This window comes from Drosophila virilis, chromosome 5 (assembly GCF_030788295.1).
Source record: "Drosophila virilis strain 15010-1051.87 chromosome 5, Dvir_AGI_RSII-ME, whole genome shotgun sequence".
Taxonomy (NCBI): Eukaryota; Metazoa; Arthropoda; class Insecta; order Diptera; family Drosophilidae; genus Drosophila; species Drosophila virilis.
In genome coordinates this window covers 10,214,725-10,229,135 of record NC_091547.1, presented here as the reverse complement: position 1 = coordinate 10,229,135, position 14,411 = coordinate 10,214,725, and the positions used below count along the sequence as shown (strand labels likewise).

Genomic DNA, 14,411 nt, shown 5'->3' with positions numbered 1-14,411 from the left:
TTTTGTGTTATATTTATAAGCATCACCTAGCTCTAGCATGTACTCAAAATATAATAATGAAACCCAATAGCTAGATCAAAGTTGACCTCCATATGAATATATGAACTACCTCAGAATTATAGTTCAAAAAGTACTCGAGCTATGATGCTGAAATTTGTGATTTGAGCTCTTCAAATGCTTTAATTTTATTTTCTGATTTCAACCAGCGCAAAAGGTGGCCCAGCTATGCAATTACTAAAGACACAATGATGAAACACAATATGTAGCTCAAAGTTGAACTCCTTGAATCGATACAAAGTAAAGTAAAGGGCTCATGAAGCAATTCACAACGCGATTTCTTAATGTTTGTATTTCACAAGGTACTCCCGTCTATAGTGAAGCAATTTGGTATGTCGGTTAGTGTTCACCTCCATTGTAAAAGTAAACATTATGACAAGTTGTTGTCAGAGGGCTGAGGCTGAAACTGTCTTAATTAAAGCAGACATTTCAAACAGAGTGCTGAAATCTGCCTTCTCCGCGGCTGTCAGGCAGTTAATGAGATTGGAAAGAAACAGAGAGATAGAGAGAGAGAGACGGCTTTCAAATGTTGCTTAAATAAAATACTTTTGTTTATTTGTTTATTGCACAGAAAAGGTTTCGCTTATTGTCTAAACACAGTGACAAATCACACCCAGTTTTTTTTTTTTTTTTTTTGTTGTCTGAGACTTGTCCATTCATTCGATCATTATTTTGGTTTTTATTTGCTTAATATGCGAAAGTTACGTATATGTGAGTTTGTGTAAGTGTGTGTGCGTTTGGTTCTCATTTTGGGGACACGCCCACATTGCGTGACGCCCATTGGTGTGCAGCATTATTAGACAAAAGGATGCCGCGTGCGCCGCTTGGCCTTGACAGGATACTCGTAACCCTCAAAGTCATCATCGAGCTCATCCTGCTCATGATAATGATGGCTGTGACTGCTGCGATGATGCTTCTTCGGCTCCTTATGCTCCTTGACCGGCACCGGAATGGGCAGTGGTACTTTCTTTATGATTGTCTTGGTGTGGACATGCGTGTGATGCTTCACCGGCACATGGATGCGAATTCTGCGAATGCGAATGAATTTCTGAATGTCAATGGTCCTAAGAGAGATTCAGTTTGGGTTTTGGGCTTGTGCACGTTATGTGCTCTGGTTATGGCTGTAGTCTGTGGACATGTCGTTAAAGGCGTGCCCGTTACACTTACTTAAGCTTGTCGTTTGATGGATGGCCGCTTGTCAGGGCAAACATCATGCAAGTGATAAACAGCAAACTTAATGCCTGCAAAGAAAAGAAAAAAATATGTAAAGGAAGCTAAAAAAAAACGTATATAAAAAGTTGATTTGGGCATAAGATTCTTTTTGTTGGTAACTGGGCTATAAGATTTTGATGTGCACGTTAGCTGAGAGTGTGTGCTTTACCAAATCTGAAAATATTATATTTAAAATATAAGCTATCGGTAGTTTTGTTTCCTAAAGAACATCCTTTGTTGCGCCTTTAAGCGTGCATTCAAGAAATTTCTTTAAATATTATTCGTCTCTTCATGAAATACATTATATTTTAAAAGTAGTGTCATTAAAAGTATTTTTCCTTATTTTATTTTTATGGTTAACCTTATACTTCAAACCTTTAACTATGCAAACAAAACTGCGTTAAAATTTGAATATTTGTTTTTAATTTCTATAAAAATATTCCTTTGTTAGGCTGTTTAACACAACGTCAGCAAAGCACATTTACACGCATCTCGCTCGACCCAAATCTGCTCGAAAAGCGTCTCTTTTAATTTTTCAATACTATCAGGCCAGTGTTGAGTAAGTAAGCTAAGATCATTAACAGCTTGTTTGATATATTAAAACCATTACACAGCACTGAATGCATTAGCCTTATGTACGCTATATATCTGTATCTGTATCTTTATCTGTATCTGTATCTGTATCTGTATCTTCATCTGTATTTGTATCTGTATCTGTGTCTGTATCTGTATCTTTCGATATCAGAATCATCTTTATCTATTGCATCAAATTACAAGCTACCCATATCACAAATTTGCATGAATACAGGGTACCCGAGCATCACTGACTTCGTTTGTTTCTTTCTGTCTTGGCCTATGTGGGATAAAAAAAAGCTTTAGCGCGTCTATAAACAAAACAATATAATTAGCATAATGCCCGTTGCCATTTTGATGTTTATGTCTATATTAAGCAGAAGCAAATCTGATTTTGATTGCCGCTGCCGCTGTCAGCACTTGTTATGGGCGGGGGCGCCGCAGAAGCTTAAAGGCCAAATCTAGGCGTAATTACAGTATCAAAGAATATCCCAAAATGCCTCGGCCAGCAGCTGACTTTAAAAGGCAGCTAATAGAAATTCTCAACGGTTATCGATTTTGGCCACAATTCTGAATTCGACTCAAACAGCCGAACCAGCCCGAGGCGCATTCAATTAGCAGTTTGTTGAGAAGCGTGCGGCAAAATGAAATTGAAATTGGGGGAAATTGGAAAATTGCTTTTAAATGTTTTTGCTCATCACTTTCCAACTCATTAAATAACATGTTGAGCTGTTCGTGTCTGGCCATGTGGTCAAAGTTTTCTACAGGGCCAAAAGAGCCAAAGCAACAGCTGCCTTAAGTAATTCACTAATAGAACAAGTATTATCCATGCTCGTAATATAAATATTTAAATAGTTTTCCTATACCAAGCAATTGGTATGAAAAGTAGCAGAAACTTATATTAACAAATTCTAGTGACACTGGAGAGCGCATTTGCATAATTAATTCGATGTTAAAACTATCTTTGAATGATTATTAAAGTGACAATGGAAGCTAAGTGAATAAATAAATTATAGAATGTTTCTGATTAATAATAAGACGAATCGCATGTGTATACTCAACAAGGGAACTGGTATAAGCACAATTTAATTGAGATAAATGTTCAACAATAATAAGATGCGGATAAGAAGATACGGATAATCAGATATAGATCGTGAAGGACAGCTCTGAATTGTGAGGAATAAAAACAAATTGTGTTAACTAGCTAAGATTTGAGATGAGGGTGAAAAGTAGCAGATTATGTGCTTGTGTGTGAATTAATAATGAAATACAAATATATTTTTGGACTTGAAAGGAGATGCTGCGTTGTAGTTATAAGAGTTATGAACAATTTGAAGTATTTGACCATTAATAATAAGTCCGGGCTGGGAGAAGGACAATAAGTTATTACAAGCACCAATTAAATGGACTGTTAAATAATATCATAAAATAATTTAAAGAGCAAGTAGTGGAAGCTGAACAAAATTTAAGTGATTAAAGCCATGTGGGGCTTTCAGATGATTTATGATATCTGTGAATAAACTGAATGAATGAATATGTGTGTGGTTGATGACCGCAAAGCTTGAGCTTGAGCTGGAATGAATTTATGTTTCAAGTCAATAAGACGCATATATATTAAACTGAACTAAAAAGTACTTCCAAAATAAAATTAGAAAAAAATCGGGTTTTTTCTTGCTTTAAAATCCTTTAAATTATATTTCGTACACTCGCAAACACTTGGCTGACATTTGAAGCAAAGACCAATTAGATTGTCAAGCACTTGAGAGCTCTTAAGGGACCGCATAATAAACGCGTGATGAAATGGCCAAACTGTGCACAAGCTGTATAAAAAATGCATATATATATAAATGTATATTTATCTAACGATTTTTGTATAGCTCACAAAAACAGTGTTCACAACATTTTTTTTTGTAACACGCGCGATTGAAGTCAATGATTTTGTGGGCCGACAAAAAGTTGAAATCTTTTATTTTGTTTTTGCGCTTTTAAATTGATGCAATTGTGTGTGTGTGTGTGTGTGTGTGTGTGTACTTTCTAAGCGGACTTTTGGTGTGGTTTATTTTTTGTATTTAATGGCAAATGTTTATTCAATTTTTGCATAATTTGTGTGTCCAACGCGTTCGATGAACTCTGCTGTTTGTCGTTGTTGTCGTTGTTGTTGTTGCGGGCAATAAATTAAGTTAACGCCAGGGGAAAAATGAATTTTTATTATTGCCACGAGCGAGCAAAAAAAAGGATGCTTTTTTTATTTAAACGCTTAACTCTTTTTTTTTTTAATATATTTTTTCGTTTGGTTTGCAGTTGTTGCTTTGCACATTTTTGTTGGTTTCATTTGCTTTTTATTGAAATGTAATTTTAATTAACACTTACGCCTCGGGGCAAATGCATATTGACACGCCGAACCTTACAACTTTGTTGCCAGCTCTAAATTAGTTCTCTTTTTTTTTTTTTTATATATTTATATACAATTTATTGTATTTATTTTTGTCGATTTGATAGTTTTGCTATTCGATTAATTATGTTATACTGTGCAGCGCGTGGTTGGCTTTTTAGCAGCGCTCCAGCAGCGTCTAAAGTAGAAATGGAATTGCACTGGGAACTGGCGCTGGTCGCGGTTTAAATATAAAAAAATCAAAGAAAAAAAATAAATTTTGTGCTACAGTGAAACGTGCCACAGCGCGAAATGTTAACTTTAAGCCGCAAGTGAGAGTGCAACAGAGCGAGATGCAGCACGTGTGAGCGAGCAAGCGAGCAGGTGTAACAGCAGCAGCAACAGCAACAACAACAACAACAACAACAGCAACAACAACAAATGTAATGACATGAAGTTGCCGAGTTGGAAGTAAATGAAATAAAAACATAATCAACACACACCGGCTGCAAAACTTGACCAGCTATTGTTGATCAAAGAGGCAGAGTGCGAGCGAGGGAGAAGGGTACGGGAAGGTAGGGGGGGGCTGTGCTCAGCTTGGTGGTTTTGAATGTGCAGAGTGCGACAACAAACGCTGGCGCTAGCGTTGCGGCAAGTGCTTCAAAGCGTGGCATAAACATGGCAACAGCTGTCCGTCAAAGCGACTCACGAATGCGCTGCAATAAAGCATATTCAAGAGACGACAATTGAGCATAAACTTTAAGCAGCGCCTAATAATGTTTTTAAGAATAATGTTATTAATCCCTGCCATGCCTTACAAATATAGTCAAATATACATTTTACAAACAATTGTATAACCACAAGACTAATTCCTTAAGTTTGCATTATTTATAAAAATAAATTTCTTAGCGCTATATATTTTCTATAATAGATGCATAAACTTCCATAAACTTCTTTGGTATTCTCTATCAAATTTTATTAATGCCTCGCCAAACTGGTTCGCACTTGCGCTCCTGCTTGCTAAAATATAGCAACTTTTTCTAACTGTCTATTAAATTCCAACAAAATTAATTAAAATGGTTCTACAATTATTTAAGTACCAACTTGCAGTATTTGCTTGAAGATTAAGTTCAATAAGCCGCAGCGGGAATTGTGTAGGGTGCTTAGCTCTTGACTGATAGTGAAAATACAACTCGTATAACAACAATAAAGACAACAATTACAACAACAACAATAGCAACAGCAGCAGCAACAACAACAAACGCAAACGCACAGCGGCAATCACATTAGCAAGACAATCTGGAAAATACTCGCACAATAAGCAAGAGGCGCACCGAGAGCGATGGGAACCGCCTCGAATACATGCCAACCACATTGTGAAAAGCCGCCAAACATGTAGCCCAGTGGGCTGTGCGGATAGAGGATAGAGGGGGGCTCTAAGCCGGTCAGGTTGGGGCTCGGCAACTGGCAGCGCCAAAGTCAAAAGCGTAATTGAAGCTTGTGCCTCAGTTAAACGCAGGCGATTATGTCTGCTGGCTTTTCATGGCAAGCCGCGACTGCCGCAGACAACAGACAACCAACAACAACAACAACAACAACAACAATTGGCAGCAGGTTCAACTTGCCACAAGGATTATATAGCCTGAAGCTGCTTCCTGGTTGCCTAAAAGCCAGCAACCAAAACTGTAACCGTAACGTTAACCAAAAACCGAAAACTAAACTGAAACTCGACACCGAAAACCGAACAAAATATTTGATTTTACCATTTGGCTGTTAACGAAGTCATCATAAATTGAGCTGTCTGGCACGTTGAAATATGTCGCCATTTGAGCGGGCCAAAAGCCCCCCTTCCCCTGCCCACTGTGCCTACCCCTGGAATTGACAGTTTTTGACTGTGGCAATTTAAATGTGCAACCAACAGCAACGAGCAGCAGTCATGATATTGCAATTGAGTTGATTGGCATTGCCATTCTGGCCAGCGGCCTATTACATCTAATCGGTAATCCATCTAATGCAGGAAGCGCCAACAGTAAAAACAAAGAAATGCTAAAGGCCTAATGAGATAAGGTATTTCATCATTAAAATCATTTGGGATACGACTTTCATAACTATCTAACAACATGTCGAAAATGCTTTAAAAGAAAGTCACAATTGAACTAATAAGGTTTTAAGCTAAAGAAATTAAATGAATTTCCAGCTTAGAGCTTTAGATATACGTACTAGATAAAATTGTACAAGCTCCCAAAAGCTACAATAAATCCAAAGCTTATGGAAATATTAAAAGGCTATTCAACAATATATCGTACACTCTTTACAAAAAGTTGCAAGTGCAAGCAATTAATTGACTTAAATCTTAAAGCTTTCGCTTCAACTTTTTATATTCTTACCTTTTGAAGTTCCTAAAACTTACGAAACCAAAGCTCAAGTTATGACTATTGAAGAATATGTCTAAAATGCACAAAAAGAAATTCTTAATTGAGCTCAAATGGTTTTGTGTAGTTTTATTTTTCATACTATTAGGCGCTGCACTTCAGCTGTACGCAACTCTTTTTAATTAATGGCCATTTTCTGTAGTTACACTAAATATAATTTAGTATGAAACTGTTGCTGCCAAAGGTGTTTCAAGTGCAGTCAATGGAGCACCCAGTGTAAGACGTCTTCAACTGGTTTCGGACGCATTTTCCGGCCACCCGCATTGCATAACAGCAACAGCTAAAAATAATGGCCAAAACGACACTTGCAGTTGGTCAGCAGCTCATCCATTTGTTAACTGGACGGCAACCGAAACATTTTCCGCACAAATTAGCAGCTGGAAGACACACAAAAAAAAATAATAATAATAAATGTAAAAGAAACGCAACAAGCAAAGCGTTTTCACTTTTCTATGGCGATGATATAACATTTGAGATATAATATATAATTGGTGTAAAGATAAATATTTATATATAATATATATACATATTTTTCTATAATGATTTATTGGCCAGGCCAATTGGCCTGCAATTGCAGAGTTTTCTGAGTATATTTTTGTTTTTCTTTTTTGGTATTGTTGGCAATTAAATTGGATGATATAATCGCCGTCAAGTGTTGGCTCTCATAATAGAGTCAAAATCCCAATGCTTGAGTAAACAAATTGCGACCGGTTGCCGGTTGCCGTTTACCGGGTCCGAGTACGGCTTTTGTGCGCCCGGTTACGCGGCGTATACATAATGGAAGTGTTGCCAAGTGTCAAAAGGAAAAAATACATATTATTAATTGAACAGCACAGAGCATTGCACCAAAATCGTTTGTTGGCCGGGTCATTAGCAGCAAATTAAGTGAATGTGACAACGAGCAACAGCAACAGCAGCAGCAACAGCAACAGCCACAAAGCAAACAAACAACAAACGGAAACAAAAAGAAAACAACATGCAACATTAATAACTTGCAACAACTTGGCTGAAAGCCTTTCAATCAATCTCAATGTCAATATTTGTGCAATAAAAACTGGCGCAAGGCCAAGGGACGCGCTCGCTCAATCAATTGGCCAAGCGAATTGGCCCATTCGTTGAGGCCACATTTGGCTAACCTGTTGGCCAAGCGGCGCCACAAAGAAATAACACAAGAAATGAGTGAAACGAAAGCCTTTCGCTTTCAAACGAGGGTCTTTTCTTGACTTTTCGCTGACTTGAGCCGAGTTTAATTTCAGCTCGGGACAATTTGTGGGCATATTTTGAGGCGAACTTAATTGGCATTTGTGAGAGTTTTGGGGGAATTTTTGTTGTTCAATTTAAAAAGGGTTTTAGACAGTTATATATAGAAGAATATAATCTTTGCTTCTATTTTTTAAAGTCCTTTTTTATTTAATAAGTTTATCTCTTAATACGAACTCAAATCTTGCATAAAGCAAGTGAAATGAAATCTGTTTGGAAGAAGTTTTCCAAATCGAAATTCATTTCTATAAGATTTGAATTTGATATATTGTTAAACCTGCAGTCTTATTCTATTTTCTTATATATCTTTATTCCAACACTCGACCAATCCTCATAAGTCAATTGAATATCAAAGTTCTTAGTTTCGCTGCGGTCTTTAGTAATTCCCTTGCTTACTCTCTCCTATTTCTATATCGATACAAGCCTCCCTTTAATCGAATACTTAAGTATTTTTTATGATCTTTACAATATTTAAAAATAATAATATTATTATATATTTTTATACCCTTGAATAGGGTATTATAATTTTGTCTCGAAATGGGTAACGCATAGAAAGAATCATCTCCGGTCTCATAAAATATAGATATATTTTTGATCAGTAAAAACATGTCTGTCTGTCCATCTTAGTAATAAACTATCGGCATGAAATCTAGCATGAAATCTTCCTTCTGTTGCACGCAGTACATATGTCGAAACTGGCTGGAAATCATATAGCTGACATAGGAACGATCGGTCGACAATAAAGTTCCTGTATGAGGAACTTTTTTGTTTTTCAAGATATATTGACCAAACTTGGCTATCTTCGACGTGCCGAAGATAGCCTCTCTTTCTCATTTTTATATTTATATTATTTTATGTATTAAATTGTAACAACATTTACGAAACCTTCTATCAACTATGTTAATTATTTGATATTTATATAGATACCATAATAGTAATTAAAAAGAGATTTTCACGAAATATGCATTGATATATTTGACATTTAATTGAACTGATTGAGCTGCCCTCGCACGCACACACACATATGGTGAGTGTGTGCACTGAGCGTGGCGAAAAAGGATTATCGAATTGTAAGGCCCGGAAACCAATACATCAGCCTGTTGTCTTCATTTCCTTAACCAATAAATTTTCACTTAACTATGTCGGTCGCGAGTCGCATGCAACATACAATAGTTGTTGCTGTTGCATGTGGCAGCAGCATGTTGTCTCCGTGTTCATGTCGCGTTGAATCCGAACCGACCATTGTTTGCCGTTGTTGCCGTTGTTATTGTTGTTGTTGTTGTTGTTGTTGTTGCTGCTGCTTTCTGTGTGTGACACAATTTTCCCGTTTTGCTCGTAAATTCAATTGACGGAAGCGCGTTAAAGTTGCAACAGCTGCGGCTCGCAAAGTGTTGCACGGTCCGAAAAACTTGTCGCCAATATATTTATGCATATACATATATGTACATATATTATGCATTTGCATATTGATCAGAGCCAATCAGCTACGCCAGCTCCCAGCCATTGGCTTGTAATTTATGAACGTGTTAAAGACGCATTCGTCTCCTGGCCAAATGTGGTTGCCTTGCCCCCCATACCGAAAATTTGCTGACCGCCCGTCGTGCTGTTTGGCAAGGCCAATGGGTAAACTGGTTTTTGCTGAGCCAAGCGGCATGCGGCAAGTGGCAAGATATTTGGCAAGTTCAGCAAACTTTTGCTAGTGCCACACAACAGCAGAGCGCTGAGCACTTGCCTTGATGGCCATAAATCCAAAGCTCTCTTGCCCACAAGACGTGCTGCATATAGCACAAAATCTTACAAGATAACCAACACCAACCCGCCCATCATCCTCCCCTTAGCATCGACACCTGCAAAAAGCAGCTCAGACTAAACTGAAACTAAAGTTTTTCTTCTTTTGGCTGCTCCACTTGCGTTGAAATAAACACCAATAAACACAAAGACACACTCACACAAACACACATACACTCACACTCTCACACATACAGGCTCTTGGCCACAAATGAACTCAATGCCACTTAGATTTATGGCCAGTCTCCGGTTGTGCGTGAGTGTGTGTGTGTGTGTGTGTGCTTGTTGTGCTTTAGCTGCGTATGTCCATTTGCGGCGGTCTCTGCTTGTGTGAGTTTGTGGCAAGGTCATTCTGATGAAGTCAGCTAGTAATAGTTTTTTGCACATATGTTTACCTTTAAACCTCAACACAACCAAATGTTAAATCAACTTTGCGTTTGCCTTTTTACCTAGTTTTGGGAGCCGGCTCAAACAACAAATTTGTGGTTAAGCTGACAGCATGGAGATAAAGATATTAGATAGAATGTTGCATCGATTAGGGCAGAATTGTTTTTAAAAGAGAGTCTCAATTTAGCGTCATAAATAAAGTGGATTTTTACTCCTGTATTATATTTAATGTGTGCTAAATTGGTAACGAAAACTTGCAAAGCTTGTTTAGAATATGTTGTAAATACTGAAAATCCTAATTGACAGATTTTGATAAATGGTCTAAAAAAAAATGTAAAGTTTATTTATTAACTTTATGTGAACACAAAACACGTTTATGTTTTTGTAATTATTATTCAATATTTTACTACATGTTTTGTTTAAATTATATATTATTTTAAAATTAATAACAATTATCATTAGTTTTAAAGTGTAGAAGATGAATTAATTTCTGTGCGCCTTTCATTCTTTTTTCTCGGGAACAGCTTTAGCTTAAAGCTCAAATTGTTATTCAGAATAAAGGCTTTATATTTTTGATTTTCCAGCAAGGTTATTTCTAGGCTGCCGAACTGTTGTTGGGACTGCCAATAGACCATCAGCGAGTAATAAATATAAAGCTTAATTAGAGGGAACCTCAAGCTGAAAATAATATTCTAAGTGCATGCAATAAGGCTCAGTTACAGCTTAAAGCTTGACTTACCATTTTGCGCTCGATGGAATCAATGCACTTGTCTCGCTTTAAGAGCTTTGCAGCAAGCTTTAAAGATACTTACAACCACATTGAAAGCTCTTCGATAGTAAAACCTAATTTACAAGTTGGATTGCACTGTCCTACTGCGATTATTTCCTTAAATATCAGCACAAAAAAAAAACTCATCAAAGCTGTACGCAGTTTATTTCGTTTGCTCCATTATTCGAATAATGCAAACGCTGAGCTTTTTGAGTTATTATTGACTGCTGCCCAACAAGCTGTGAAAATTGAGTTGTTGTGTTGTGACTTTTCAGAATGCAATGAAAATAGCCGCAAAGCATATCGCATGGCAATCCATTTCCCGAATGCCAGCAAGTCAATCAATTGGTCAATCGCGACGATTCATAAATATGGCAGTAAATGCGCATATTAAAGAGCGGACATTAAACAATGCCGTTTTCATAGGCAGCCACAAGCCATTTAATAATTGAAAATGCGCAATAAAAGCATTTTCCAGCCCACAGCCGCTTGCCCCTTCAGTCGCATACAGCTGGAAAAACTGCATAATTGAAACGGATTAAAGCAAATACAAACGTAAAAAAAAAAAACAGAAGAGGCGGCAAACGATTTTTCACTCATCTTCTTCTTGGTTTTTTCTTGTTGTTTTTCCTTGTTTCTCTTTTCTTTGTATAATTCAGATTACACTTTATTGTTAAGAATGAATTGAATTATTTAGTTTTTTTTTTGTTTTTGTTTTTGTTTTGTTTTCCATTTTTCTCTTTAGTTGCTTGCGTTTAATCATTCTTCAAAGTTATCTTGAACTTTCTTTGAATTGGTTTTTCTGTTTCTGTTGTTTTGTTGTGATTGGTTTTTAATCATAATAATAATCGTAATAATCATAATAATGCAGCATATACATATGTATGCTCTTCTGCCTGCATATATATATATACATATATATATATATATACGATATATGCGTGTGTGTATTTTGTATATATGCATGTATGTATAGAGACACAGTTTATATAATTCGATTTACCTAAAAAACAATTTACAAATATATAAAAAACGAATTCATCTAGTTTAACTAAATTATGTAAGCATATAAAAAACGATTTATACGTTAAGTATATATACATATATGTATATGCATATATATATATATATATAAATTTTATTGTTTATGCTTTTAAGTTTTCTTCTTTTCGCTCTGCTTCTTTTCATTTTCATCTGCTGCGTTTCATTTTGAGTTTTGCTTTTTTCATACCCTGCTTAAAAAAGTGTGGGAGAAGGGTATAAAAGAGTTGTGCTCGCTCGTCTATTTTTTACTGCTGCTGCTGCTGCTGCCGCTGCCAAACTGTTAGTCATTTTCCTTATATAACAAAACAAAAATTGTTTACAACTGCGCAATAAATATTAATTTTTTTTAGTGCTTTATCGAGCTGTGTATTTTATTTATGCACGCTTCTAAAAAAGCATTTAAAAAAACATAAAACAAAACGAAATATGTATAACATGCAGGTGAAATACAAATATAACCGAAATAGACAGCAAAATAGACTGCAAAGAAAAGAAAACGAAGCAACGAAATAAACAAACGAAATGTTGCGCATACGCCGCGTTGTGCAGGAAACAGGCTGCGTGTTTGTGTGTGTATGTGTGTGTGAGCGAGCGTTGAAATATTGCAAGGATATATTTGAAGTTGAAAAATACAGTGTTGACAACTGCTTGGCGAACAGCAAAAGTAAATGCGCTGTCAAATGTAACAAGTACAGTGTGCGCTGCCTACAGTAAACAATGGCTTGGGCCTGTTCAACCTGTTCAGCGAGAAACAGTTGCTTTGCTTAATGCATGCAGTACATGTTGTTCTGTCATAGGCAGTGCACACTGTACTTACGCCCTGATGCCTTTAGTAGGTATTGCTTTAGGTTTTTGTATTTAAACTAAAGTCAGCTGCCTGCTCATCATTTAAAACTGTCAGTTGCAGTTGCTGGACCTATGTGTGTGTGAATGTGTGTGAGTGTGTGTGTGTGGCATGTATATATGCAATGTGCAACAGTCGTACTACGACTTCACTTAATCATATATCATAATGAATGAATTAATTCAGCTGCTTTCATATGAGTTCTTTTGTTTTTCTTTCTTTTCTTTTTTTTTTTTTTTTTTGTATATATTTTCGGTTTACTCATTTTATTTTCTCGTGTTTATAGGGGGAGTTTTTTGTTGTGTTACTTTTTTTTTATTCTTTTCTTCTTCTGCTTCTCGTTTGTTTATATTGTAAATATTGTAACATAATAATATGCCATTATATGCTAAATTTAAATTTAGATTTACTCGTGTTGTGTTTTTTTTTTCTTTTGTTTTTCTTCTTCTCTTTTTTTATGTTTATTAAAAATTTAACCATTTTTATTTTCTTTGCACTAAAAACTTAGCATAAAAATTTAACAATATATATATTTATTTCTTGTATATATATTTTATATAGATACTTTTTGTTTTTTTCTTTTTCTTTTGCTCAACTCAACATTTTTAACTTTTGTTGTTGTTCTTCTTCTGCTGCTTCTTCTTTAGTTGAGTTTTCTTTTTCTTAACAATGTTTTTGTTTCATTTAAATTATTTATTTCATATTCTCTTGCCGGGCTATCGCCTAAAGTTTGCCATTTGAAAGCTGCTCCCTTGCTTTGTATAAATTATAACTAAATTTTATTCGCTATATATATATATATATTTATATACATATATATGTATGTATATATGTGGTGTATATATATAAAGTATTTACTTAATTTTTGTTGTGTTTTGTTTATTTTTATATTCATTTTAAGGCCAAAAATGTCAAACGTAATTTGGTTAATTCACTTATTTCAATTGTTTAAACAAAACGAAAGCAGCCAAACAAATTATTCTAGACGCCGGGCATGACAGTCGAAAGCCGTAAAGAAAGTGAATTAATTGTGGAATTGCGATTGGTAATTTATTATTTTTTTTATATATATATATATATATGTGTGTTTAATTGTCGCTTTTGCATTTCTCATTGCTGTTGCTGTTGCATACATTTAATTATAGTTTATATAATTAGTTTATTTAATAATATTTGCCTGCCTGTTGTGGGGTAAAAGGATGCGCTTTTCTTTTGCCTGTCTACCAAAAATTTCATATGCTAATTGCAATTTAGTAAAAAAGTTGTATATATATAAGTGTATATATGTTGCTTTTGTTTTTGATTCTTGCGGATTGGTAGGAAGCAGCATGAGGTGTGCGGAGCGGAGCGGGGGGAAGGCCAATTAAGACACACCAATTATCACCTACTATCCAAAGTGTGGTTGTTCTTGTTGTTCTTTTTTAATGCTAGTTTAACTAATGTAAAGTGTGTGTGCGTGCGTGTGTGTGTGTGTGTGTGAATGTGTGTGCAACGTCTTTGTGTAGTCAGTCGTTTAAATTGCCAGATAGAACGAAAAAGAATTTAAAATAAAATGAATTAATCTAAAACCAATTTGCTTTGTCTTTAAATGTTTTCTTTTTTCCTTTTTTGTGGGCGTGTTGTGGGCGGTTCAGGTGTGAGGAGTGGCGCGGGAAGCTGTCCGGGTTGTGGCGT

General features: G+C 35.8%; 2 protein-coding genes across 5 annotated transcripts in view; one reads left to right on the top strand and one right to left on the bottom strand.

Moving 5' to 3' along the window:
- The window catches only part of Hdc (histidine decarboxylase), a 93,625-nt gene that overhangs the window by 20,783 nt on the left and 58,431 nt on the right, over positions 1-14,411 (top strand). The window lies entirely within an intron of this gene.
- On the bottom strand, positions 587-4,422 carry LOC6627058 (uncharacterized). The gene is made up of 3 exons (XM_002050478.4): positions 4,213-4,422; positions 1,225-1,298; positions 587-1,085 (listed from the first exon to the last, which is right to left on the bottom strand). The coding sequence occupies exons 1-3, from the start codon at positions 4,228-4,230 to the stop codon at positions 854-856; spliced, it is 324 nt and encodes a 107-aa protein (XP_002050514.2). The 5' UTR covers positions 4,231-4,422; the 3' UTR covers positions 587-853.